This window comes from Marmota monax, unplaced genomic scaffold (assembly GCF_021218885.2).
Source record: "Marmota monax isolate L192 unplaced genomic scaffold, Marmota_monax_Labrador192_F-V1.1 WCK01_AAM20220418_F8-fsc00090, whole genome shotgun sequence".
Taxonomy (NCBI): Eukaryota; Metazoa; Chordata; class Mammalia; order Rodentia; family Sciuridae; genus Marmota; species Marmota monax.
This window is the reverse complement of record NW_026695219.1, coordinates 6,473,154-6,499,846: the sequence shown is the minus strand read 5'-3', so window position 1 is coordinate 6,499,846 and position 26,693 is coordinate 6,473,154. Positions and strand designations below refer to the sequence as shown.

The following is a 26,693-nucleotide window of genomic DNA, read 5'->3' as shown; positions in this document are numbered from 1 at the left end:
AATAAAATCATGGCATTTTCAGATAATGGATGGAGTTAGAGAATAAAATGCTAAGTGAAGTAAGCCAATCCCAAAAAACCAAAGGCCAAATGTTTTCTTTGATATGAGGATGCTGACCCATAATGGTGATGGTGGAGGGAGCATGGGAGGAATGGAGGAACTTTAGATAGAACAAAGGGGAGGGAGGGGAAAAGAGGGGGCATGGGGGTAGGAAAGATGGTGGAATGAGTTAGACATCATTACCCTAAGTACATGTATGAAGACATGAATGGTGTGAAAATACTTTGTGTAAAACCAGTGACTTGAAAAATTGTGCTCTATATATGTAATATGAAATGAATTACATTCTGCCGTCATATAAAACAAATCAGAATAAATAATTTAATAAAAAAAAGAATCAATTATTAATAGTGATTTCAATAAGTCACCTTTCACATTCAGATTACTGAAGTGTTTATTGTTCTTTAAAAAGAAGCCTTCATCACACTGATACTCATTTTCAATTTGTGGTCATTCTGCCCTCTCTCAAGATCTTTATATGCCAAACCTTGGCTCATTATAGTTATTATTAATTTTCTCAGTTTAGTTAATTAAAAGGTAACATGTTTATTATAGAAAATTAACAATAATCTATTTTAATGTTAAACTGTCTTAAGATTAGTTTTTAAGTAATTAGTAGTATGTCATTCCATAAGTCTGGACATGTTTAATTTAACATTATTATGATCATCCAGGTGAGCAGGGCACACCTATGATCCCAGCTACTCAGAAGTCTGAGGCAAGACAATTGCAAGTTTGAGGCCAGCCTGTTGGTGAGTCCCTGTCTCAAAATGAAAAATGTAAAAAGAGTTAGGGATGAAGCTCAGTGGATTCCATTCCCAGTACTAAAAAAGAATTTTTGTTATGATCATCTTTAGAAAACAAAATATGTTGAAATAATCATGTCACAGGCATTGATATCAGATAAAAGAATTACAAAATAAAATGCAAAATTAATTAGGACAAGCCATTTTCAAACTATCTTTTCAATTAGAAATTAAGGTTTTAAAACATTTAATTTTCGTCTATCACCATCATTGCTATATACTCCTTGTAATTAATTGAATTTGAATCTGGATCGATTGCAGCAGACAACATTTCTTCCATTTCTTCTTGGGAGAAAGGCTCACCTGAAAGAGACAAGAAGGGAAATTTATTCACAATTGTCTTATTTCTTTTTCTCTCTACTAGCCAGTTTAATTTTGCCATGGAGTAACCCCACCCCATGTCACAGTTATTTTCCCTGGAGCCACATCAGTACATCATGACAGTCCAGAGGTTCGAAAGCATGCTATTATCCACCCAAGTAAACCACACAATTGCACTGTGTCTGTATACATTGCTGTTCCTGATTTCCCTATTTCAGTCAGTAGTATTACCTTAACAACCATCACCCAGGTCAAAATCTTTTTATTTTTTACTTAGTTCCCATCTTGGTCCCCTGTCTTTTGTTATTCATCATGACCCATGGATCCTGCTGTAGATAGGCCTACTGCATTGCACCTATTCCTTCTTTCTATTCCCATTGTCAAGTCAGGCACTTATTTGGGGACCTTCAAAATACCAAAATAGTTCTCTAACTGATCTTCCTAGTCTAACCTCTTTCTCACTTATCTAACAAACCTACCAGCACCAGAATAACTTTCCCACAATGGCTCTTGCACTATATGACTCATCTCCTCAAAACCCCAGAACACTTCTGCAATTTCCCACAGGATAAATCCCAAACTTCTAAACCCAGACCTCTATGATTTAGTCCCAGCCAATCAATCTAAATTAATCTCCTATTGTTTTCCAACAAGACCCTTTGGGCCAGCTCAGCCTGTCCTTTCTCAGGCTTACAAATGCCACGTGCATTCTTGCCTCCCAGTTTTTGCTCCATATTTTGCTGATAATGTTTCCCTCTCATCAGCCTTCATCTATTTTTATTCAATTACTCATTCATTCATTAATTCATAGTTAATTTTTTATAATTAATTTGAGACCTACTATATGTGAGGGTACTATAATACATAAGATTTTATCCCTGGCCTCAACAACTCATCCATGTAAATTCTACCTTCTCAAGGAACTTATTTTCTCTTTAAATCTTCTCAAGCCAAGTTTTCTAGACTGTTCTAGACTGTATTGATCTTCTGATATTTTCCTACTATCTTATATTGTGACTTAATAAGTTAGCTTTGTTTCCCCAATAAGATTGTAATATCCTTGAGAATCATACTAATATCCTTTTAGTATCATTACCCCTCACTGCACTTAATAATACTGAACATATAATAGACACAGGATATTATTTAAATTGAACTGTTTTGGCCATTCTGACTAAATTCATGTTGCCTAATATAATGTAGGATTTACTTCCTTTAATCCTTAGGATTAAGAGGCTAATGCTTTGAAAGTCACAACATTCTCATCAAAGTTAATCCCTAAGATGATTTTAGCAATGTCATAGGAGTTCTTGAATGGCAGCTGTGATTTTCATGTTATTCTTACTCTTACTTCCTGTATTCTTACCTAATGGTGGATCAAGTCAAAATGGTCAAACCAGTTGTGCATGTAGACAGTGTCTTAGTCTTCCCTACTCAAAATTACTCCTACTTTTGATCTTGTCTCAAGTGATTAATGACTCTGAATCATTCAGGACTTATCTGTGAACCAGTGAACTGAACAAAGGAGACAAAACTCTTAGCTTTATGTGGGAGCAGGGGAGGCAAGCAATATGACAATCGTTTCCAGAGACTGTCTATCAGGCTGTTGACATTCATGGGAAACCAATTTACACACTGGCAGAGAGACATTCTAAACAAATTATTTTTTGTGTATATGTGTGTAGTCTATGTTCAAAGCCCATTATTACAATCCCTTTATTTTATTTTTAGGTGGTGCTAAGGATCGAACCTAGCACCCTGCTGTTGCTAGGTGAGCTATCTACTGCTGAGCCACAACCCCAGCCTCTAGAAAAGCTCTTGAAAAAAGAATTTTTATATACTTCAATTCAAATCTTCTATCAGTAAAGGCACTGATTTATAGTGACAGACAGTTAAGTTTTCCAGGTGACATACCTTTTATTCTCAAAATACTGAGTGAAGTGATTACAATTTATAGAGGTTATACAAAATCCTCTGAGGCAACATCCATCTCACCTTACCTTACCTTTGTTCTCTTAACACCCAATAAAATAAAATAAAAACCATTCCAAAAATCAAAATAATGGGAATAGTAAACTCTTTCTAACCAGAATGACTGATTTTAAAGTATCCCCTATAACTTTTGCATAACTGTTAAAAATTATTAATCCCTTACATAAATCATGTTATAAGTAATAAAACAATCTTACCTTCTTCAGTCATATATTTGATGAGTTCTTCCTTAGTAAGAAACCCACGTTTAGCAGAATCTAAAACCTAGGGGAAATGGTAGATTTTATATGTATGAATAAGTTCTACATGACAAAATTTTCATATTTATATATGAATAATCTAGAGCTTACACACCTCAAAAGCTCGAAGAAGGACATCTTCTGGAATTGGTCTATATCTATAATTATGCCATAAAAATGAGTTAATGCCAGATTGTTTGTCTCGTCTCTACATAATAAATTACCACATGAAACAAAATGAAAGTTGCTAACATACTGGGATAATAAAACTTCCCTCACTGAAACCTTCTTGGATTTCTGGGTATGAAAGTGTCCAGTACTTTACCCTGACAGGAAATACTTAGCTCAAAATCACTGACATGTCTGGTGTTATCTATCAGTTTGTTTGTTTGTTTAATCATTATGGAATTCAATTTCCCTAGAAACAAAACTTCTACAAATCAACCAACTTTGTAAGTTTTACATTATGTTAAATTTTGCTAAAAATAATCAGGATTAATTCTTATTTATGATCGATTATTCAAAACAGAAGATAATTAGAATATCAATTTATGATTTTTATAGCCTCTTTGCCCTTTGTTTATACTTTGCTTCAAATAATATTATGGTGGTTGATATTTCTAAGCACAAACAAACTGTTCATTCAGAATTATACTGAAAGGTTAGAAGGAAGCTACCCTGAGATACTTTGGTTGAGAAAAATATAAAACAGCCACGTATTCTGAAATTAATGTAATTCTAATCATTACCTTGCCTTAAAATTGTTTTTACTTTCTTACCTTCTTTCCAGAAGTACTTTGGTCATCACTGGAAGAAATTTTTCATATCGAATATATCCAGTGGGTTCTTCTTCTTCTACCTAGCATGCAGTAACAATATAGATATTTATTTCTTCTTCTACTAACATGCAGTAACAATATAAACATTTATTAATTCAACAAATGTAGTGAGCAACTACTCTTGCCCAAGTGCTAGGGTTTTGGATATGATGAGACTTCACAATTTACTGTTTGAGCAAAAAATAAGAAATCTTATATATATATATATAAGAGCTAGTATTCTACTAGGGGAGACATATATTAATCAAAAAACCCACATGATGAGTGCCTAATTATAAATACATTAAAGCACAATGATGTAAAGCAACTCAGGTCTATAGGAACATATAAGAAAGGAAATTTTCTAGACCAGGGAATCAGGGAAGTCATTCATGAGAATTCAAAGACAGCAGGAAAGAAACACCATGCAAAAAACAAAAAAACTGGAGGCTCTGGGACTCTTGTGACTCTTGTGGTGATGCATCAGAAGCCATAAGGCTGAGCACAGGGAGCAGCAAGGAGGATGTTTCAAGGTGAGGCTGGTAAGAGATACAGGGACCAGACCTTGCAGTGCCTTATCATTCAGGAATGTCCTAGGAACAATGAAAAATCACTGAAGTCCTCATAGATGTGTTCTGAAAGATCACACTGGTTATAGGTGAGGTGGCTTCTTTAGTTGATTTAAGCAGATACAATGAAGGTTGAGATTAGAGTGGTGGCCATACAGAGAGAAGTGGATGGTTACAAGAAATGCAAGAAATAAAAGTGATAGGCCTGGTGCTGCACCCATATGGCTAAGGATAAGAAAAAGAGAGGAGTCCAGAATGAATCCCTGGATTCCGGCCTGCACAAGTGGGATAAAGTGTTGCCTTTCCCTGAGACAAGGAATGGAATAAGGGACCAGATTAGGGGCCAATAATTACCTCAAGAACACAATCACATCTTAAATCATTATATTTACTAGATCCCTACATGATTAACAGAACTAAATTATGAGAATACTATTCTTGAGAAAGAATTTTTGGGTACCAAGCATGATTAGATGAGAAGGAAACAGATCCCTGCTCATGGATTCAACTCTGATGGAGTGGCTAAACAAAGCACTGAGTGACTTTAACTTTCATGTCAGGCTATTTATGAGGAGCTATAAATTTTCCACTCCCTTTCAAAAATCCTATTAAAAGGCTCATAGACCCCACAGCAGATGAGACTTTTCACAATTTACCGTTTGAGCAAAAAATAAGAAATCTATATGTTGATGCTAAGTAGAACACACTGTCATTCAAATGACAACTATTTTTTAAATTTTTATACTAGATTTGCACCTAGTGTGAGTAAAGCCCTCAGACTCCACTAACAGTAAAAATTTAACCCATCTAATGACAATGTTTCAGAATTTCTCAGTCCATCAATACATAAATAATTATCTTCAGCTGCCTATAGGACCAAGGTGAGCATTGTGTAAATTAGTGTTCATATGGCTCTGATGTGCTTGAGTAGCACTCTGCAACTCCCAGCCACAGGAGCTTCTTAAAGACAAAATGTCAATCTCATGGGATTACCTACAGAGCAATAATCTTAAAGTTATAATGTTGAGCTTCTAACCAGAAATTTGCTCCAAAAGCTAGAGCAATGACGTCCCTCCTTTCCCCCCAACCCCTAAGAAACCACTGTGTAGCAGGGAATCTCAACCTTCACAAAACTAAAACTCTTATTTATCTTTGTCATTTTACAAAATATTTTTACTTTTTCTATAACTCTGTCTCAATCATGTGAGAACTCACAAAAGACACATAATATATCTTTATATTGCTTCCCTGGGTTCTCTCACAACAAGCCCTCAGTGATTTGAACACAAAAGTGAAACTTCTGCATGTCATTCTTGCCTAATAGATTTTTTTGGAGCCAAAATTAATTAAAAATATTAACTTAAAAGAAGATCTGCAATTAATCTGAGTAGCACAGAAGCATACATTTCATTTAGCTTTTATAAAAAGAGGGACAATGAAGCTGGGTAGGATGGTGCACACTTGCAATTCCAGCAACTTGGGAGGCTGAGGCAGGAAGATCGCAAGTTCAAGGCTAACCTGGGCAATTTAGCAAGACCACGTCTCAAAATAAAAACTAAAAAGGACTGGGGATATAGTTCATTGGTAAATCATTCCTGGGTTCAATCCCTAGTACCATACAAAGAAAAGAAAAAAATAAAAGAGGGACAATGAATATAAACAGAGGGCTTCTGGTTAAAGAGTAGGAAGAAAATGCTAAGTCCCTGGGCAGATATTAAAAAATCTTTCTATGACCCAACACTGTCCTCTAGAGGCCATATCTAATCTGTTCTTTTATACAAAAATGTATAAGCAATGACATTTAAAAACAATATATTTTATACGACTATTCTAAACACAACATTCATGAAATGTTTAATATGTACCAGACACTGTTTTATATTATAAATTTCCTACTTAAATAACCTTTTTATTATTAGAAGAGTTTTAGTTTTAGGTTTACAGAAAAGCTACAAAGATAATACAAAGAATTCTCATATATACCTCACTCAGTTTTCTCTGTTGTTTTTCTTTTTTTTTTTAATTTTTTAGTTGTAGTTGGACACAATACCTTTATTTTATTTATTTATTTTTATGTGGTGCTGAGGATTTAACACAGCACATTGCATGTGCTAGGCGAGTGCTCTACCACTGAGCCACAACCTGAGCCTTTTTTATTTTTCCAAGCTTTATTGAAGTAAGATTGACATATTAAAATTGTATATATTTATACAATTTTAATATTTTAACAGTGTGATGCTTTGATAGACTGTGAAATTATCACCACAATTAAATTAACATATCTATCACTTAATTATCTTTTTGTATGAAATGAAAAAAGATATATTCTTAGATTTTAAGTATATACTATTATTAACTATAGACATCATGCTGTGCATTAGATCTCCAGAAATTACTCATAACTGAAAGTTTGTACATTTTGACCAATCCCTGCCCCTGATAATCTCCCTTCTACTCAGTTTCTGAGTTCACCTTTTTTTAGATTCCACATATAAAGGACACACCAATATTTACTTTTCTGTGTCTAGATTATTTCACTTAGCAAAATTTCCTCTAGGTTCACCCATATTGTCCAACAGGACAGGATTTTCTTTTTTTTAAGGCTGAATAATATTTCATTACATACACACACACACACACACATCCCACATTTTCTATGTACTTTCATCCACTGACATAAGTTGTTTCCATATGTTGGCTATTGTGAATAATGGTGCATTGAGCATGGTGATGCAGATAACTTTTTTAAATTCTAATTTCATTTTCTCCAGAATATACATAACCATTACACACACACAGACACACACACACACACACACAGAGACACACACACACACACAGAAGTGGGTATCATGGCAATTCTATTTTTAATTTTTTGAGGAAAATTAAATAAGTGTTTCATAACAGCTAGATCAATTCACATCAATAATTTAGAAGGGTTCCTTTTTCTCTGCATCCTCACCAATTCTTAGTATCATTTGACTCACTCTAACAAGTTTGAAATGATATCTCATTATGGTTTGGATTTGCATTTCCCTGATGATAGTGATGTTGAAAACTTTTTCATATACCTGTTGGCCATATGTATATCTTCTCTAGAAAAATGTCCATTTGGGTCTTTTGCCTATTTTTTAATTGGGTTATTTGATTTTGTTTCTTACTGAGTTGCATGAGTTCCTTATCTATCTTAGATGAGATACATGTGCATATGTGTGTGTGTGTGTGTATGTAATGAAATATTATTCAGCCTTAAAAAGAAGAAAATCCTGTCCTTTTGGACAATATGGGTGAACCTGGAGGAAATTTTGCTAAGTGAAATAATCCAAACACAGAAAAGTAAATACTGCATGTTCTCCTTTACATGTGGAATCTAAAAAGGTGAACTCAGAAACTGAGTAGATACATGATTTGCCAGTATTTTCCCTCACCCTGTTGATTGTCTTTTCATTTGGTGATTGTTTCCTTTTCATGTATCTTGATTTTTTCTAACACCATTTATTGAAGGTCTGACCTATCCCGATTGTGTATTCTTGGAGCTCTTGTGAAAATTAGTTGACCATATATGAACAGATTTATTTCTGGGATATCTATTCTGTCCTAATGGTCTATATTTCTGTTTTTCTACCACACTTCTTTTATTACTATTGCTTTTTAATATAACTTGTAATGATTCCTCTATTGTTAACTCTTATGTCATTATGGTATGATCACTATGAACCAATATTCAATATACATTATTATTCACTAAATTTCAAACTTCTTTTGGATTTCATTGTTTTTTTCTGAAATGCATTTTAAAATATGTCATATTCCTCTATTATAAAAGAGAAGCAAAATGAATAGGATGGAATACTATTTCTAGGAATCTGGAAACAGGTAGAGAGTGGAGAGGATAGGAGGTGGTTCTATTATCTCTAGGGTGGGACAAACCAGTTAACTTTGTGAAGCCTTTGGTAGGATAAGATAGGAATACTACTTTCTAGAAATGTGATGCAATGATGGCTTCATGAATATTTAAATCCATGGATTAAAATGCCTGTGAGAGTAATAAAGATGTATCAATTACTGAACTCTCTTCTAATGTGTGTGTGTGTGTGTGTGTGTGTGTAGAAAAGGGGGAGAAAGAGAAAAGGATGAGGAGGAGGAGGAAGAGGAGGAGGAGGAGGAGGGATGAGAGGGAAAAGACAGAGATGGGTTGTGTACCCCTATTCCAAATTCTTATGTTGAAATCATAATCCCTCACCATAGAATGTGAACTTATTGGGAGTCAGGGTATTTACAGCTTAGGTCAAGTTAGAATGAAGTATTCAGGGTGGGTCCTAAATCAACACAATGTGTTTCCTTATACAAAGGGGAAATGTGGGGATACATATATACGCAGAGAGAATGCTAAATGAAGATGACCATCTATAAGCCAATGAGAGAACTGGAGATGTCACTCAATGGTAGAGAGCTTGCCTAGCATGTGCAAGGCCCTGGGTTCAATTCTCAGCACCCTCAACCTACCCATACCCTACCCCCAAAAAAAGGAGAGAAGCCTGAAACAGATCCTTCCCTCATGGTCCTCAGAAGGAACCAACCCTGCTGATATCTTTTTTTTTTGTCTGATTTAAATTATTTTTCTTTAGTTGTAGATGGACACAATATGTTTATTTTATTTATTTTTGTGGTACTGAGGATTGAACCCAGTGTTCCATGCATGCGAGGCAAGTACTTTACACTGAGCCACAACCCTAGCCCCCTTCTGATATTTTGATGATCTGAGATCTTCAAGCCTTCAGAACTATGAGAATAAATTGCTAAAATTGAAGCTACTCAGTTTGGGTTACAATGTCACTAAGGCTCTAGCAAACACATAAGCATCCTTTGTATATATTAAATATGTATGACATGTATTTATCCAAAAACCTTGAATCCCTGTCATCAGATATAAATACCTACATCTACAAAGACAAATTTAGCCTAACAGACATTAAAAATTCAGAACTGTTGTAGAATTGTTATAGGAAAAAAAATAGTATAGTTCAGACCTACTTTCTCCAGGAAAAAAGTCAATTAATCAACTTAAAATGAAATAAATTCAAGAAAGATTCCCTAAATTATAGAAGATATGTTGAAAAAGACTACGAGTGATTGCTACTTCTTCATGAAACCATAGTGGGAAAATCAATTTGGCTTCTTTCTGTATTAATTAGGGTCTTTAAAAAATAAAAACACAACACAAAACATGTGTTGTCCATATAGGTCCTCCAGGTGCCCGAGTAGTACCACCAGTATTAGCACCCACATAGGACTCCTGGCCACCAGTTCCATGTAAACCCCCATCTACCAATGTGGGGCTCCTCAGGTCACTTCCATTTTGGGGCACTGCAACTACTGCCACAGTCCCTTACACACACACGGTAGCCTACACACCATCTTTAGTTGGGGTAACTCCTAGGTTGAAACACTGGCTGGGGTTTAGAAGCAATATCAAGGTCCCTAAAGTCCCACCTCCCTCCTTTCCCCAGCAGCCGCTAACCCAGCACAGTGCCTGTAGCTATGCGGCCCAACCGCAGCTAGAAAAGTCACTAAACCAGGTCCTGAATTGCTCAATATAAAACAGCTCTCTACGACAGGTGCACAGCCCCTAGAGCACAGCCCACAAGACTTCTGGAGAGAAGGCTCCTGATTGGGAAGGAGAAAAGGAGGGGGTAAGCGAGATACATTTTAGAGTCTAAATTAGAGACCAGGAATTATGAGGTCTACAGGCGATATAAGGAGATAAGACCAGGCACCCCCATCACATGAGCGGGCCCCAATGGAGCCATCCTGAGTGGAGATACCAGCCAACAATAGACAACTCCACCAATTGGATGAGAATGGAAGCAGGAAAGACACTGATCTCCAACAAAAACAAGCAGTGTTTCTTCCTTCAAGATTTTTTTTCTCTCTCTCTCCCCCTCCACTCCCACCCTCACATCCCCAACATTTGTGAAACCAAGTACTTTTCATGAATTAGGCTACTGAGGACTGGGATGTCTGAACAGTATTTACAGTGGTGTTGTATATTCTTTCACCTCCTATTTTTACACTTTTTATTTTTCTTAATTTTTATGTTTGTTTTCTGTAGTCTACTGTCTTCCCACTTGTCTCCCCCAAATCACTTTCACTCTTTTCTCCGGCTACTAACCAACTTCTTTAGATTCCTCTTTCAACCTCCTTCCTAAGATCTACTAACTCTATATCCTTACCTCCTATCCCCTCAACATCTCATCCGACACCTCACCTGGGTTTTTGGTCCATCATCAGAAACTGTAGACCCTATTGCAAACCTACCGTTTTTACTGTAGATAACAACTGAACTTACCATTTCTGTATCTTGTGACAAAAACCGTAAACGTCTTAATAGTAGCTATCTGGTTTAAGGCTGTATATTTTTTGTATTTGGATCTGTTAATATTGTTCTTCCCCTTAAAGGAGAGGTATTGGAACCCTGCAGGAACACTGTAAGCCTATAGGGTAAAAACTGTAATGCCTTGGATCCACAGTGTTAGAAAGGAAGACACATGAACAACATGAAAAAACAAGGCAAGAAAGTACCCCTAAACGAATGAAGATATTATACAACAGAAGAAATGACAGTGAAGGAGTTCAGGATGTACATAAATAAAATGTTCTGTGAATTAAAGGATGATATAAGGAAACAAACACAGGCAGCAAAAGATCATTTTGATAAAGAGCTACATAAACAAAAACAGAAAGCAAAAGATTACTTCAATAAGGAGAGAGAGGTTCTGAAAACAAACAAACAGAAATCCTTGAAATGAAAGAAACAATAAACCAACTTAAAGGCTCAATAGAAAGCATCACCAACAGATTAGATCACTTGGAAGACAGGACCTCAGACAATGAAGACAAAATACATAATCTTTTTTTAAATTAAATATATAATCTTGAAAAAGAATGTTGACTACACAGTGAAGATGGTAAGAAACCAAGAGCAGAACATTCAAGAATTATGGGATAACATAAAAAGACCAAACTTAAGAGTTATTGGGATAGAGTAAGGCATAGAGTTCCAAACCAAAGGAATAAAAAATCTATATTCAATGAAATAATAGCAGAAAATTTTCCTAATATGAAGAATGAATTGGAAAATCAAATACAAGAGGCTTACAGGACACCAAATGCAGAAAATCACAACAGATCCACACCAAGGCACATTATAATGAAAATGCCTAACATACAGAACAATGAGAGACTGTTAAAAGTCTCAAGAGAAAGAAATCAGATTACAGATAGGGGGAAACCAATAAGGATCTCTGCAGATTTTTCAACCCAGACCCTGAAAGCTAGAAGATCGTGGAACAGTACATACCAAGCTCTGAAAGAAAATGGATGCCAAACAAGAATCTTATGTCCAGAAAAATTAAGCTTTAGCTTTGATGATGAAATAAAAAACCTTCAAAGAATTTACAGCTAGAAAGTCTGCACTACAGAACATCCTCAGCAAAATATTCCATGAGGAGAAAATGAAAAACACAATGAAAATCAGCAAAGGGAGGTATTATACTAAAGGAAATACTAATCAATGGAGAAATCAAGTCAAGTTAAATGCCAAAAATAAACAAATATGACTAGTAATACAAATTAGATATCAATAATAACCCTGAATGTTAATGACCTATACTTACAATTCAAAAGACATAGACTGGCAGATTGGATTTTTTAAAAAGACCCAACAATATGCTGCATTTAAGAGACTCATCTCATAGGAAAAGATATCTACAGACTGAAGATGAAAGGTTGGGAAAAAAACATACCATTCACATGGATTATGGAAACAAACAGGGGTTTCCATCCTCATATCAAATAAAGTAGACTTCAAACTAAAGTTAATCAAAAGGGATAAAGAAGGACATTTCATACTGCTTAAGGGAACCATATATCAATAAGACTTAACAATTATAAATATATATGCCCCAAATAATGGAGTATCTATGTTCATCAAACAAAGTCTTCTCATGTTCAAGAGAATCACAACACAATAATTCTGGGTGACTTTAACACACCTCTTTCACCACTGGATAGATCATCCAAACAAAAGCTAAACAAAGAAAGTATAGAACTCAATAATACAATCAATAACTTAGACTTAACAGACATATAAAGAATATTTCATCCATCAACAAGTGAATACACTTTCTTTTCAGCTGCTCATGGATCCTTCTTTAAAATAGGCCATATATTAAACCACAAAGCAACTCTTAGCAGATACAAAAAAAAAAAAAACAAAAAACAGATACTATCCTGCATCATAAAGTAATGAAATCAGAAATCAATGATAAAATAAAAAAACAGAAGCTACTTCAACACCTGGAGACTAAATAATATGCAACTGAATGAACAATGGGTTGCAAAAGACATCAAAGAGAAGATTAAAAAATTCTTAGAGGTAAATGAGAACACTGATACAACATATCAAAATCTCTAGGACACTATGAAGGTAGTACTAAGAGGAAAGTTCATTGAATGGAGTTCATTTCTTAAAAGAAGGAAAAAGTCAACAAATAAATGACGTAATATTACATCTTAAAGTCCTAGAAACAGAAAAACAAATCAACACCAAAAGTGGTAGAAGACCGAAAATAATTAAAATCAGAGCTAAAAATCAATGAAATTAAAACAAAAGAAAAAAATTGAAAAAATTGTCAAAACAGAAAGTTGGTTTTTGAAAAAATAAACAAAATTGATAAACCCTTAGTCATGCTAATGAAGAGAAGGAGAGAGAAAACTCAAACTACTAACATCCGTGATAAAAAAGGAAACATCATGACGGATAGAAATTATTTTGAAAATTTGTACTCCAATAAAATAGAAAATATTGAAGGCATAGACAAATTTCTAGAGGCATATGATTTGCCCAAACTGAAAGATAATATACACAAGTTAAACAGATCAATTTCAAGCAATGAAATAGAAGATGCCATCAGAAGCTTACCAACCAAGAAAAGCCCAGGACAAGATGGATACACAGCTGAGATCTACAAGACCTTTAAAGAAGAACTAATACAAACTCCTAAATTATTTCATGAAATAGAAAAAGAGGAAACACTTTCAAACACATTCTATGAGGCCAATATCTTCCTGATTCCAAAACCAGACAAAGACACACAAAAAAAGAAAACTTCAGACCAATATCTCTAATGAAATAAAATTCTGGCAAATAAAATATAATAACATATCAAAAAGATAATATACTATGATCAAGTGGAGTTCATTCCATGGATGCAAGGTGGGTTTAACATATGGAAATCAATAAATGTAATTCATCACATCAACAGACTTAAAAATAAGAATCATATGATCATCTCAATAGATGCAGAAAAAGCATTCAACAAAACACAGTACCCCTTCATGCTAAAACACTAGAAAAACTAAGGATAACAGGAACATATCTCAACACTGTAAAAGCTATCTATGCTAAGCCCAGGCCAACATCATTTTAAATGGAGAAAAATTGAAAACATTCCCTCTAAAAACTGGAACAAGACAGGAATACCCTCTTTCACCACTTCCATTTAACATAGTCATGGAAATTCTAGCCAGAGCAATTAGATAGATGAAAAAAAATTAAAGGGACATGGATAGGAAAAGAAGAACTCAAATTATCATGATTGGCAGACAATATGATTCTATACCTAGAAGGTCCAAAAAATTCCACCAAAATCTTCTATAACTAACAAGCAAATTCAGAAAAGTAGCAGGATATAAAATCAACACCCATAAATCAAAGGCATTTCTGTACATCAGTGACAAATCCTCTGAAAGAGAAACTAGGAAAACTACCCCATTGAGAATAGCCTCAAAAAAAAAATTAAATGCTTGGGAATCAATTTAATGAAAGAGGTGAAAGACCTCTACAATGAAAACTACAGAACACTAAAGTAAGAAATTAAAGAAGACCTTAGAAGATGGAAAGATCTTCCTTGTTCTTGGATAGGCAGAATTAATATTGTCAAAATAACCATATTACCAAAAGCACTATACAGATTCAATGCAACTTCAATCAAAATCCCAATGACAGTCCTCATAAAACATAGAAAAAGCAATCATGAAAATTACTTAGAAAAATAAGAGACCCAGAATACATAAAGCAATCCTTAGCAAGAAGAGTGAAGCAGGTGGCATCACTATACCAGACCTGAAACTATACTACAGAGCAATAGTAACAAAAACAGCATGGTATTGGCACCAAAACAGACTTGTTGACCAATGGTACCAGAACAGAGGACATAGAGACAAACCCACATAATTACAGTTATCTCATATTAGACAAAAGCACCAAAAACATATATTGGAGAAAGGATAACCTCCTTCAACAAATGGTGCTGGGAAAACTGGAAACCCATACACAACAAAATGAAATTAAGCCCTTATCACTCATCATGCACAAAACTCAACTCAAAATGGATAAAGACCTAGGAATTAAACCAGAGACCCAACGCCTAATAGAAGAAAAAGTAAGCCCAAATCTTCATCATGTCAGATTAGGCCCCAACTTCCTTAATAAGATTCCTATAGCACAAGAAATAAAACCAAGAATCAATAAAAGGGATGGATTCAAACTAAAAAGCTTCTTCTCAGCAAAAGAAACAATCAGTGAGGTGAGAAGAGAACCTACAGAATGGGAGCAAATCTTTACCACAAGCACATCAGATAGAGCACTAATCTCTCGGATGCATAAAGCACTCAAAAATCTTAACACCAAAAAAAAAAAAAAAAAAACCAAATAGCCCAATCAATAAATGGGCCAAGGAACTGAACAGACACTTCTCAGAAGAGGATACACAATCAATCAACAAATACATGAAAAAATGTTCAACACCTCTAGCAATTATAGAAATGCAAAAAAAAAAACCACTAAGATTTCATCTCATTCCAGTCAGAATGGCAGCTATTAAGAATACAAACAACAATAAGTGTTGGCGAGGATGTGAGGAGAAAAGCACACTCACACATTGCTGGTGGGACTGCAAATAGGTGTAGCCAATAGGAAAGCAATATGGAGAATCCTTTTGGAAAAATTGGAATGAACCACCATTTGATCCAGCTATCCCACTCCTGGGTTTATACCCAAAGGACTTAAAAACAGCATACGACAGGGACACACCCACATCAATGTTTACAGCAGCACAATTCACAATAGCTAAACTGTGGAACCAACCTAGAGATAAAGAAAATATGGTATATATAACAATGGAATATTATTCAGCATTAAAAGAGAATAAAATCATGGCATTTGCAGTTAAATGGATGAAGTTGAAGAATATTATGCTAAATGAAAAATTGTGCTCTATGTTTGTACTATGAATTGAAATGCACTCTGCTGTCATATATAACAAATTGAATAAATAAATAAATACTTAAAATATAGACATTGTGTTTCTCAGTTTTAAAAATGTTATAATAGGGTCTGGGAGTATAGCTCAGTGGTACTACCTAGCTTGTGTAATGCTCTAGGTTCCATCCTCAATATTAAAAAATATAATAATAATCACAATATAGTCACTAAGGAAAAGAATAGTTTAAAATATTCTTACTCAAATCCAATCTCTAGCTTCAACATCCTCATTTCTGACACAAGATCAGTTATGTCTACCTATTAAGGTGATCTTAAAAGTTACATGAGATATGACATGATGGTGCTTTGTGAACTATGAGTCTATGATGATGATTATGACTTTCAATAGTAGTGTAAATCTTTCTGGTTCTATGACATGCAGTGACACTTATTCCTAAAAGAATCCATCTCTGATGCTGAAATTTCAGGCACTCCCTCACTGACCCACCACCCTATGGACATGTTTCTTCAGAAGTTAGGCCCTTCCTCCTATCTGTAAAATGCCATGTGAAATGTGGCAACTAAATGAGATAATGCATTAAATTGCTAGGCATATTTAATAACTTGTCCCTTGCCCTGGAAGATAGGATATGTGGTTAGCAGTGCTGCGTCCACCTCTACTGTTTACTTACAAACCTCTTTAAAAGGAGAAGACTAACAGACATCCACCAAACTTCACATCCCTCCTTTTCAAAAGACAAAAACAAATAAATATATCCTGTTACTACAAATGTGAACGAAGCAAAGTAAGTTATAATCTATTTGCTTCATCTAAGAGGTGGGCCATTGTGCTGAAAAGTAACCCAGGCAGCATTTTTTTCATGTAAAGGTAATAAAATTTCCCTACAGGATGGTCCCCAGCTGTAGCCTTCTAAAAATGGACCATTTCTAGTAAATTTTATTTAATAGTGTGCTGGCAGCTGTTTTCCCAGAAGGCCCTGATCGAGGTCCTGATCTGCCTGGCTTCTTGTCCTCCAAACAGTTATGATGGACAAGGTGACCTTAAAAAAATAAACAATTTCCAAAGCCGCATGAAAAGGCCCCACCTTCCAAGGTACCACGGGACCTTCAGGCTCTTCTGGTCTCTGAATCTTTTTTCCTACCATAGAGACATCTCAGTAAGTATATAAACACTTTGGGATTTTCAAAGATATCAATATTCAAAGTCACAAAACATGCAGCCAGTACCATTTTTCATCCCACTTTGTTGTATGTCAGTTTTCTTAGACAAGTTTCCATTTGAGGAAACACAGGCACTGACAGGTTAAGTACCTGTCTGAGAGCCACAAAGTCAGTCAGGTGTTTTGACAGGATCACAGCCTAGAATTCTTTACTTTCATCTCCATAGTGAAATCATCAGGCCATCTCTTTTCTCATTATGGCATTATTTATTTTAGTGCCAAACTCAATGAATAGGCACAATAAAACACACAGTAAAAATTCATTTCTCCCCAGTGACCTAACAGGGAGTCAATAAATTGAACTTATTTCATGCTTCACAAAAAAACAAGATAATATGAGTAGTTAAGACAATTTATAAAGCACCTATATTTCAACTAGTTTCAGGTCACCAAACAAGATACACATATGAATTTTTAAAAACTACTTATAGTAAAAATATTTTTTAAAACTAGGAGCTATTTTAAGTTAGACTCTTAGGGTTTTTTGTCTGTTTATTTTGTGGTACTAGGGATTGAACCCAGGGATGCTCTAACCCTGACTGACATCCCCACCCTTTTATATCTTTTTTATTTATTTTTTAATTGTAGATGGACACAATATCTTTATTATTTATTTGTTGGTTTATTTATTTATTTATTTTGGTGCTGGGGATCAAACCTAGTGTCTCACATGCAAGGCAAGTGCTCAACCACTAAGCTACAAACCCCAGCCCCTGTTTTTATTTTTTTTGAGACAGGGTCTTGCTAAGTTGACCAGGCTAGCCTTGAACATGCAATCCTCTACTTCAGCCTCTGAAGTCACTGGGATTACAGGTGCATGACACCATGCATGCCCAGTTCAAGTTAAGACTCTTAGCAGTATATGTATAAATTTAGATATAAGTTATGTTTCAAAACCAAAACATAAATAAAATTTAGAATATATTTTTTTTCTATCTTGAATAGACCAAAACAATAAAAACTGATTGGCATTAACCAAAAGTATTATCTTTATACCAAGTGAAAAATATTATTCTATCTCTTTATGTATGTGGTGGTGGTGTTGTCCCTTATGCACAGTAGACTAGTGTTCTAATACTGAGTTACATACCCAGCCTAGAAATGAAAGTGTTTAGAAAAATTATTTACTCTAAAGATTCTAGAGGCCATTGAACAAAAATGAGGGTATGAGATTCTCCCCCTCCCTCCTCCCCCCTCCCCCTCCCTCTCCCCCCCCCCTCCTCCCAGATATTGAACCCAGGGGCCTTTAACCCCTGAACCACATCCCCAATCCTTTTTATTTTTTATTTTGAGACAAGGTCTTGCTAAGTTGCTTAGAGCCTCACTAAGTTGCTGAGACTGGCTTTGAGCTTGCCATACTCCTGCCTCAGCCTCCCAAGCTACTGGGATTACAGACATGCACCATTGTACCCAGCAGGATATGTGATTCTTTTGGGTTATAAATTATTTTTCTATTACTGAAAGTATTAAAATACATTGAATCATCTCTTTGTTGAACCATGGGAGATTCCCTGAATCAGCTGGTGGCTAGACCAGGTAAATGGTAAGAACCATTTCAACTGTGAATGCCTACAACTTGGAAGTGATGGAAAAGGTTGATCAGAGATTGCTGGGCCATTAATTTCCCTATTTATCACCTGAGGATGAGGCTCAAGGGCCCCCACTATATTGTTTTATTCCCATCCCCTTCCCCTTCTCTCCACCTGGGGGTCAGTGATCCTTCCAACCCCACTAGAGTTGCCTTCTATTTGACAGAGTCCACAGGTACTCAACAATTGTCCTGCTATGATACTCTTCAAAACCATTTATACAGAAAGTAGTTATTTAAAACTGTGATAGCACTTGTGTGTATTATTGTTTAACTTATGGACAAAGACTTGTAGACAAGTGCAACCCAGAACTCATTGTTCAGTATGAGTTTTGATACTTATAAGCAGGAACACTATATCTAAGATAGCTTAAAGTGATGGGATATTGATAAATGAAAAGGTTGGTTCTAAGATTAAGAAGTTAATAAAAGCACAGGTCATAAGGGAAAAAAAACTGTGTTACAATAAAATTAAAGAAAAAACTTTATACTGGGTTGAGATTCAGATTAAGCAAAAGAAAAGTAATAAGTACCTGATAATAGTGTTTGCTATGGTTTGAGTGTGTCCCCCAAGGGTGCATTCATGTGTTGGGATTGTGGTCCCCAATGTGGTGATGTTGAGGGGTGGGCATCATCCCTTACTCTGGCTTCCTTTCACATTATGTGATCTCTCCTTCTTTACATGCTCCTGTCATTGTGGTGCATTCACTTTCAAATGATGCTACCAAGAGAAACTGACCAGGACTATGTTCTCTGAATTTTCAGCCTCTAAAACTTTGAACTAAATAAACCTCTTTCATTTATAAATACCTTACCCACAAGTATTTTGTTATAGTAATGGAAAGCAAGCTAATACAGTGTTGAATAAAAAGTGATCTCCCATGTCATAGTATACAACAATATTTCCTTCTTAAAATATTAGTTTTAAAAACTAAATCACAGCATAGAAGAATCACCTTGATGTAATACTGAGTGGAAAAGATAGAATATTCTGGTTGTATTTTAAGTGATGGATTCAAGAAAGAATATTCCCCTACTTTTTTCTTGTTCAATTTAATAAGCATGTATTTTAATAACGAAAACTTTATAATAGTATGAAGAATGGGTTATGATATAATTAGGCAAAAAAAGCAAGATATAGAATTTTATGCACTGAATTGTATTAGAAGATTACAGTCATGTTAAAAACAGGTACAGAAAAATTATAAGGAAGGAAGTGCACCAAAATACTAACAATGATTATATTAAAGTCATGAAATTGTTGGAACGGATATTTTTCTACTTATTTAAATTTCTGTATATAAATATTATGACAAAAATTTTTAAACAAAAAACTGTATCAGTCTATTATCATGATTTTTGTTACATATGAAATACATTTCCTTCATTTAAAAGAGGAAAAATCGGTTTTTATATATTTCTCAGGGCCCTGTTTATCTGCTGCTGATGATTAATGCGTTAGCATCATTTAATGTTTTTCTTCTAACTACAAATAAGCAATACTTGCAGTATATTCTTTTATAACATGTCCCTCTCATTCCCCTAAATTTGCCTATTTCCACTCAGAAGGAATGGCTAGGAACCTTTACTAGATGTCTCCAAAGTCCCTGCAATCTATAATTCTTTAATTATATTATCTAACATTAACAAAAATTAGAGCAGATCTAGTCCATTCTCCCACCTTTCCCAATGTAAAGATGTATAGGAACAATAGCAAAATATTTCATACCACCAACTAGTAAGATACCCCTTCCTTTGATACCCCTTCCTTTCCTATTCCCTGAGAAGGTTGGTACAATCTAACACTGAATGACATGAAACCATAAGGCTCATTGGGAACAAGAATGATATAATTTAGAGTCAGGCTGATGGAAATTCTTACTTCACAGGGATGTGGATTACATTGATCTCATTTTACTAACCAAAAGTTCAGTTCTGAAGTGCCAAACCAAACAAAAAACAAAAAATCTCGGATACTTAACCAATTAAAAATGAAGATAAACTGTGATTTTTAACTTCTTGGATTTTGAGGTACATCTTGTATGATAAATTATTTTTCATTCAAGATGGAAAAGTATAGGAGGTGATTCAGTAAAGTCATTACACTTTTTAACTAGTTAGTAAGGAGTATCTATCACATTTTGACATCATAAGATTCTCAACATTATAAATTTTACATTAAATCACTATACTTCTGAACATTTTGTGGGTTTTCTCATTTAACTAAATGAGTAAGGACTGAATACAACCTCAAATATTTAAATGTACATGTATTTAAATTTTTAATTGTCACTTTTGTTACAATGTTTAAAATTATCTTGAGCCAAATTAAGATGGGATTTTTTTTTCAGTTTTCTTGCTTCAGTATCCCTAATGTCTTCTACATGGTAAATGCTCAATAATTATTTGCTGAATTAATGAAGACTACCTCACAATTTTAAATTAATCTCACTCATGAAAATTTGCAATTTTTGAGTCTGTTAATCAGACCTATTATAAAAATTTTTCATCAAATGTCTCTGTAGTCCTTTGCAAGCCTGAATTTCCACATTTGCTGCTAGGTATAATACCAAGTCTTACAAGCAGGCACTAATACTTGTGTTAAACGTGTAAAGAAAACATGCAAGAAATAGAATTGCAACCAGAATATGATAAGGCATATAAGAAGCAGTATAGCAGGTTCATGAACCAGAATGTTAGGTTTTGTTCTAGATGCTAAGGATTTAATGGTATGCAAAACAGATAACATTTTTGCCTTCTGGGAGTTTGTATTTCACAGGCCAGGGATGGACAAACAGACAAAAAAGATAATTTCTGATTGTGTTGAATACCAAAAAAAAAAAAAAAAAAAACTAACACAAAGGATTGGACTGCCAATCCAGACTTACCAGAATCTAGGCTACTACTCAGTATCAAAAGTTATTTATAATTTCAAGGATATATGTGCACACAAGTACAGATGAAACATGGAGAAGTTCAGGATGCCAACACTGTTTCTAAGATTCTTTCTTGCCACATTAGGATGTGTTTTGACCCAAATTTAACTTACAAAGTCTCCAATTACATGAGTACTTAGAGGAAGAACACCCAAATTATTGGTAAGAACAAGAACAAAGGGTATAAATAGGAATATGTTCATATATTCTAGAAACAGCAAGGAAGCCAATGGTAGTAATGACAGGCCTGATCAATTAGGATCTGGGAAGCCATAGAAAGTAAAAGTACTTTGTATTTTTTTTTTTCTAAGTGAATTAGGAGCCTTAGAAGTAGAGTTCTAAGCAGTGGAGTGACATGTCTCACTTTACCTTTTTTAAAGGATGCCTCCTTGACTGCAATGTGAAGAGTGAACTGCAGGGGCCAGAGTGGGAGCACAGGACGCACTTTAAAGTCTACTTTAGTAGTTCATGAAGAAATGACAATGGCTTGAACTCAGATGATGGATATAGAAGTGGTGATATGAGGTCAGATTTATAATTTGAAGGTAGTAGATGTCGGAAATTGCTGATATATCATACACTGGATTTTTTTTTAAAAATCTAACTTTCTAATTTCTCTTTTAACTATCAAGTTTAGTCTAGTTGCATTTATTTTCTGCTATCTTTGGATTCACCAAAGGTTCTCTAACTCTTTTATTCTCTATATCAACTTGCAAGGTATACATATAATTTGTACTCTATTGTAGTTAACCTTGATATTTAAAACATGTATCTTACATACTATAGTTGCCCAGTGAGTTACTTCTAATATTTAGTAATGCTCCCTTTTAAAAAGATTAAAAGATTAAAAATTGGGAATGTAGCTGACAGGTGCACACACAACACATATAAGGCCCTGGATTCAAACCCCAGCACTGCAAAACAAATAAACAAAACACACACACACACACAGATTATTTACTGATATCTCACATAGATTTATGTTATTTTTCTCCAGAGTATTAATATTGCTATTTTCTGATTCATTAATCAAATATCAATAGAATTTCAGAGTTAAAGAGGCAAGTTGCACATATACATCTACTTCACTTTCTTTCAAACCTCACTAAAATTTCAGTAAATGAATTTATGTATTTATTTATTTACTTTCTCTTTGCAGAGTTGGGGATCAAAACTAGCATGCTAGGCATGCACTCTATCATTGAGCTGTATTCCCAGTCCAGTAAATAAATATTTTCTTAAACTTACTAAGGGAGAATAGAAAATGATGCAATGAAAATAAGATTTTGGAAGCTAGAAAGCAGATGGATGAGTGGCAGTGATCTACTAGAATCAGAAAAAGGAAACCTCAAGCCAGCAGTGGGTAAAGAATTCTCACAAAGCATGGGTTGCTTCAAGAACCGGAGGTGACTAAGTAGGTTCTAAAATTAGGAGCACTAGCATAAAATCTGTTTGAAAAATGAACCCATAAATCCCCTCTCAGTTTCTCCCTAGGTAACTACCTCTCTCTCTGACCTAGCAGGAGTCTAGAGACAAATCCTCTGCAGAGTATAAAACAGAAGGTGCCTTAACTGGCAGCTAGGTACTTTTGCTTCCCAGGCAGAAGACTAGAAGATTCTATTCTGAGAAATCAAGACTGCAAAAGAGAAAATTCACAGATTCTGATGTTGGTGAGTCCCAAAATACCCAATGATGAAATTTAAACTTGACCAGCTTCATGCTCAATTTGTTAATTGAGCTGAAAGCTCTGACACATGAAAAAACCTACTAATAGAAAGAAAGATGAAAATAAATATGAATATCAACTTGAAGAGATTATACAAAGAGAAGAAAATTTTAAATAAGCTATCACTAATATTTCAGAGATGAAACCTCTGAAAAAGAAGCTATTGAAAAAAAGGGACTCTTAAGAACAAAAACAAGCTACTGAAAATTAAAAACAGCAGAAATGAGAAACTCAATAAAAATATTGTAAGAGAAAGTTCAAGAAATCTACCAGAGACAGAAAGTTCAAGAAATCTAACAAAAAGAGACAGAAACAAAAGTAAAAAATAAGAATGCAGCATGGTAAACAAATAAAAATAAAAAAATAAGAAATCTAGAAGAGTAGCCCAGAAGCACACAAATGAATAGTAGGAGTCCCAAAAGAGATAACAAAGAAAATGAATGGGTAGTTAAAAATCATTTTTAAAAAATCACAATAAAATTTCCTGGAGCTAAATTATGTAAGTCCCCCAAAGTTTGAAACTATCCACCAAGTATCTAACACAGATGGAAATGGATCAACCCAAGGTAAATCATTGTGAAATTTCAAACACTGGAGAAAAACAGATTGTCCAGCTGGTGGAATAGTTTCAAAACTCTTAATAAAGACCTTGAATGTGTAATTCTATCCCCACTAGCTGAGTCATTTTCAAACATACAAAGTCTGAAAATTTTACTTTCAATGCACTCTTTTCCAAGAAGCTATCAAAGCATGTGCACAAATGATACAGGAACTGGAAAGAGAAATCTGGGATATAAAGAAATCCAACTCTGAAGAGGGAAAATGAAAATTCCCAGGAATATCATAGGACTCCCAGAATGACAAGTGCACAGGTATAGGGGTTAACCATTCCCTATTAAAGTTGTTTGAGCAAAGAGATAGCTAAATTAAGGACTATCAGTACTAAAATCTCCTTGTTATGGCATCCTATTTTTACCCAACAGAATTCCAGGAAAACCTGGCCCAGTTCTTTTGGATCACTGACCTATTGTTATTATGTGCTGGTTGGTAGTTCTTGCTCAGTTTCTATGCCTCACTCCTTGGCCCTGATGAGAACTTCCAATTCAGTCCTAAGTAACTTTTTACTTTAACCTAATTCTAAAAACTAGCAGATCATGGTGAACTTAAAAATAAAAAACACAGAGCAGCTAATTCCTTTGGGTTATTTTCTATGGAACATTCAACACCTGGTTCACATTACAGCTCTTTCTGATGACAGCTATGGCAGCCATGAAAATGCACCTCTTTAATCTCCACTTGAAGGAAATATAATCGAATGATGCCCCAGACATCATATTTGAGCCAAAGCCACACTTCCCATGGGCTGTTCCCAGACAATAATAGTGTGGCAGGGACACTAAAAAAGTCCCATGCCTGCAAAGGGAGACTCTTCTGCAGGGCAAGTCAGACTGAGGACTACCTGTTAAGCCTTGTTTTCTAGAACTGCTGCCAGATGTCTAGCTCTCTTCCTAATTAACCTTCCTTCCTTCCTTCATCTCTCCATCACAGGGATCAGACCACCCTGCATTCTGACACTTACCCAGCTTCTACTGGCTCTGACATCCCCTTCATGGGTATTCTCTCCAATAAATTTCTTACACATGTCATGTTTATTGTTTGCTTCTTACAGTACCCAAAGCATCGCAAGTGGTGCCAGAAGTAGTATAAGAACACAAGCAGTGAGAAGGAGATCCAAGCCAGGATTTTTCTCTGCTGTGTAGCTAAAAAGGATGATGTCCTAAGTGGCAATTAGACCACTGACAGCCTCTGGCAATTGATTGCTAAAGATTTCAGCAAAGGTGACCTCCGAAAATGCCATGAAGAGGAATGTCCTTGTAGGTGCCACAATTCAAGCATTTGAACTATAAGGGAGGAACAGTGCCTACAAAGCAACAGAGTTGGCTGTAGTTTACACTGATGCCCTGTTGAGGAATAATGAGAAACGGAGGGCCACTGTCAACAGACAAAGGATAGATTGAAAGCCATAAGGGCTCTTCGGTAGTTTACAAAGAAACTCTTATCTCCTGCAGTGAAAGAACAGGCTCAGTTATGCAACATATAAAACAGAAGGGATAAATTTCTATGAAGGATAAGATAATTATTTTAGGCTTTGTAGGCAATATAATATCTTTGTTGCATATTTTTCTTGTTTGTTTTTAGAATACTTTAATAAATGTTAAAACTGGGCTGGGGTTGGTTATAGCTCAGTGGTAGAGCGCTTGCCTCGAAAGCATGAGGCACTGGGTTCGATCCTCAGCACCACATAAAAATAAATAAATAAAAATGTTAAAACCATCCTTAGCTCAGCCTATACAAAACAGGCTGTGGGAAGGATTTGGCCTGTGGGTTTTGATTTGACATCCCTGAAATAGAAAACATAACAACTCAGTATATCCAAAGGTGTTTAAATGCTTAGCCAACAAAGGTATTTAAGGTCAAGGTCCTGATTGCAAAACCCTGGCATGCTGACATGTGGGATGCAGCAATCCAGATGGAGGCCCCTGAGGATGGTGGTTGGGTAGATCTCTTGGACACTCTGGACATGCATCTTTACCCAAGCACGTGGTGGCACTTCTGCTGTGCTGCAGAAGACTCACCAGGACCCTTGTCTGGAGCTGCCCCACCTCCTCTCCTAGCAGACAGATTGATAAAACGTGAGTTAAATCCCAGCATAACCTGGCCTGATACTGGAAGAATGAGGCTATACACTGAAATAGCAAAAGAAATTAGCATGAAGTGGAAGAAGCTAGCTAAGTATCTCTGAGATAGGATGAAAGTGAGTTACCCACAGCTGACCAAGAAGGCTGGAATACAACACAAGATAAGTAAGAATGCTTTAGGTCCTTTCTCAGGACATAGGACCTAACACATTGGCAAGGAACCAAGAGATAGGGCAAATTTGCTGCCAGGATGGCCCTTACGGACCTAAATCAAGTGATGGCCAAACAGTGAGTAAAATAGAAAGGTCAGCTAATAGGTGGGCAGGCTGGAATGGATATATCATGTATGAGTCAGAAAACCCACCTGAAGAT

At 35.3% G+C, this 26,693-nt stretch overlaps 1 protein-coding gene and 1 pseudogene across 2 annotated transcripts in view; one reads left to right on the top strand and one right to left on the bottom strand.

Annotated features, from left to right (window-relative positions):
* Positions 1-436: 436 nt before the first annotated feature.
* Efcab2 (EF-hand calcium binding domain 2) overlaps positions 437-26,693 on the bottom strand; it is a 133,097-nt gene continuing 106,840 nt past the window's right edge. For both annotated transcript variants that reach the window (XM_046432518.2, XM_046432517.2), the window contains 4 exons: positions 4,198-4,277; positions 3,534-3,576; positions 3,377-3,443; positions 437-1,169 (listed from right to left, as the gene is read on the bottom strand). In XM_046432518.2, the coding sequence (XP_046288474.1) occupies positions 1,054-1,169; positions 3,377-3,443; positions 3,534-3,576; positions 4,198-4,277 (306 nt within the window). In that variant the 3' untranslated portion in view covers positions 437-1,053. The remainder of the gene's footprint in view (positions 1,170-3,376; positions 3,444-3,533; positions 3,577-4,197; positions 4,278-26,693) is intronic.
* LOC124085045 (small nucleolar RNA SNORA40) lies at positions 19,210-19,316 on the top strand (annotated as a pseudogene).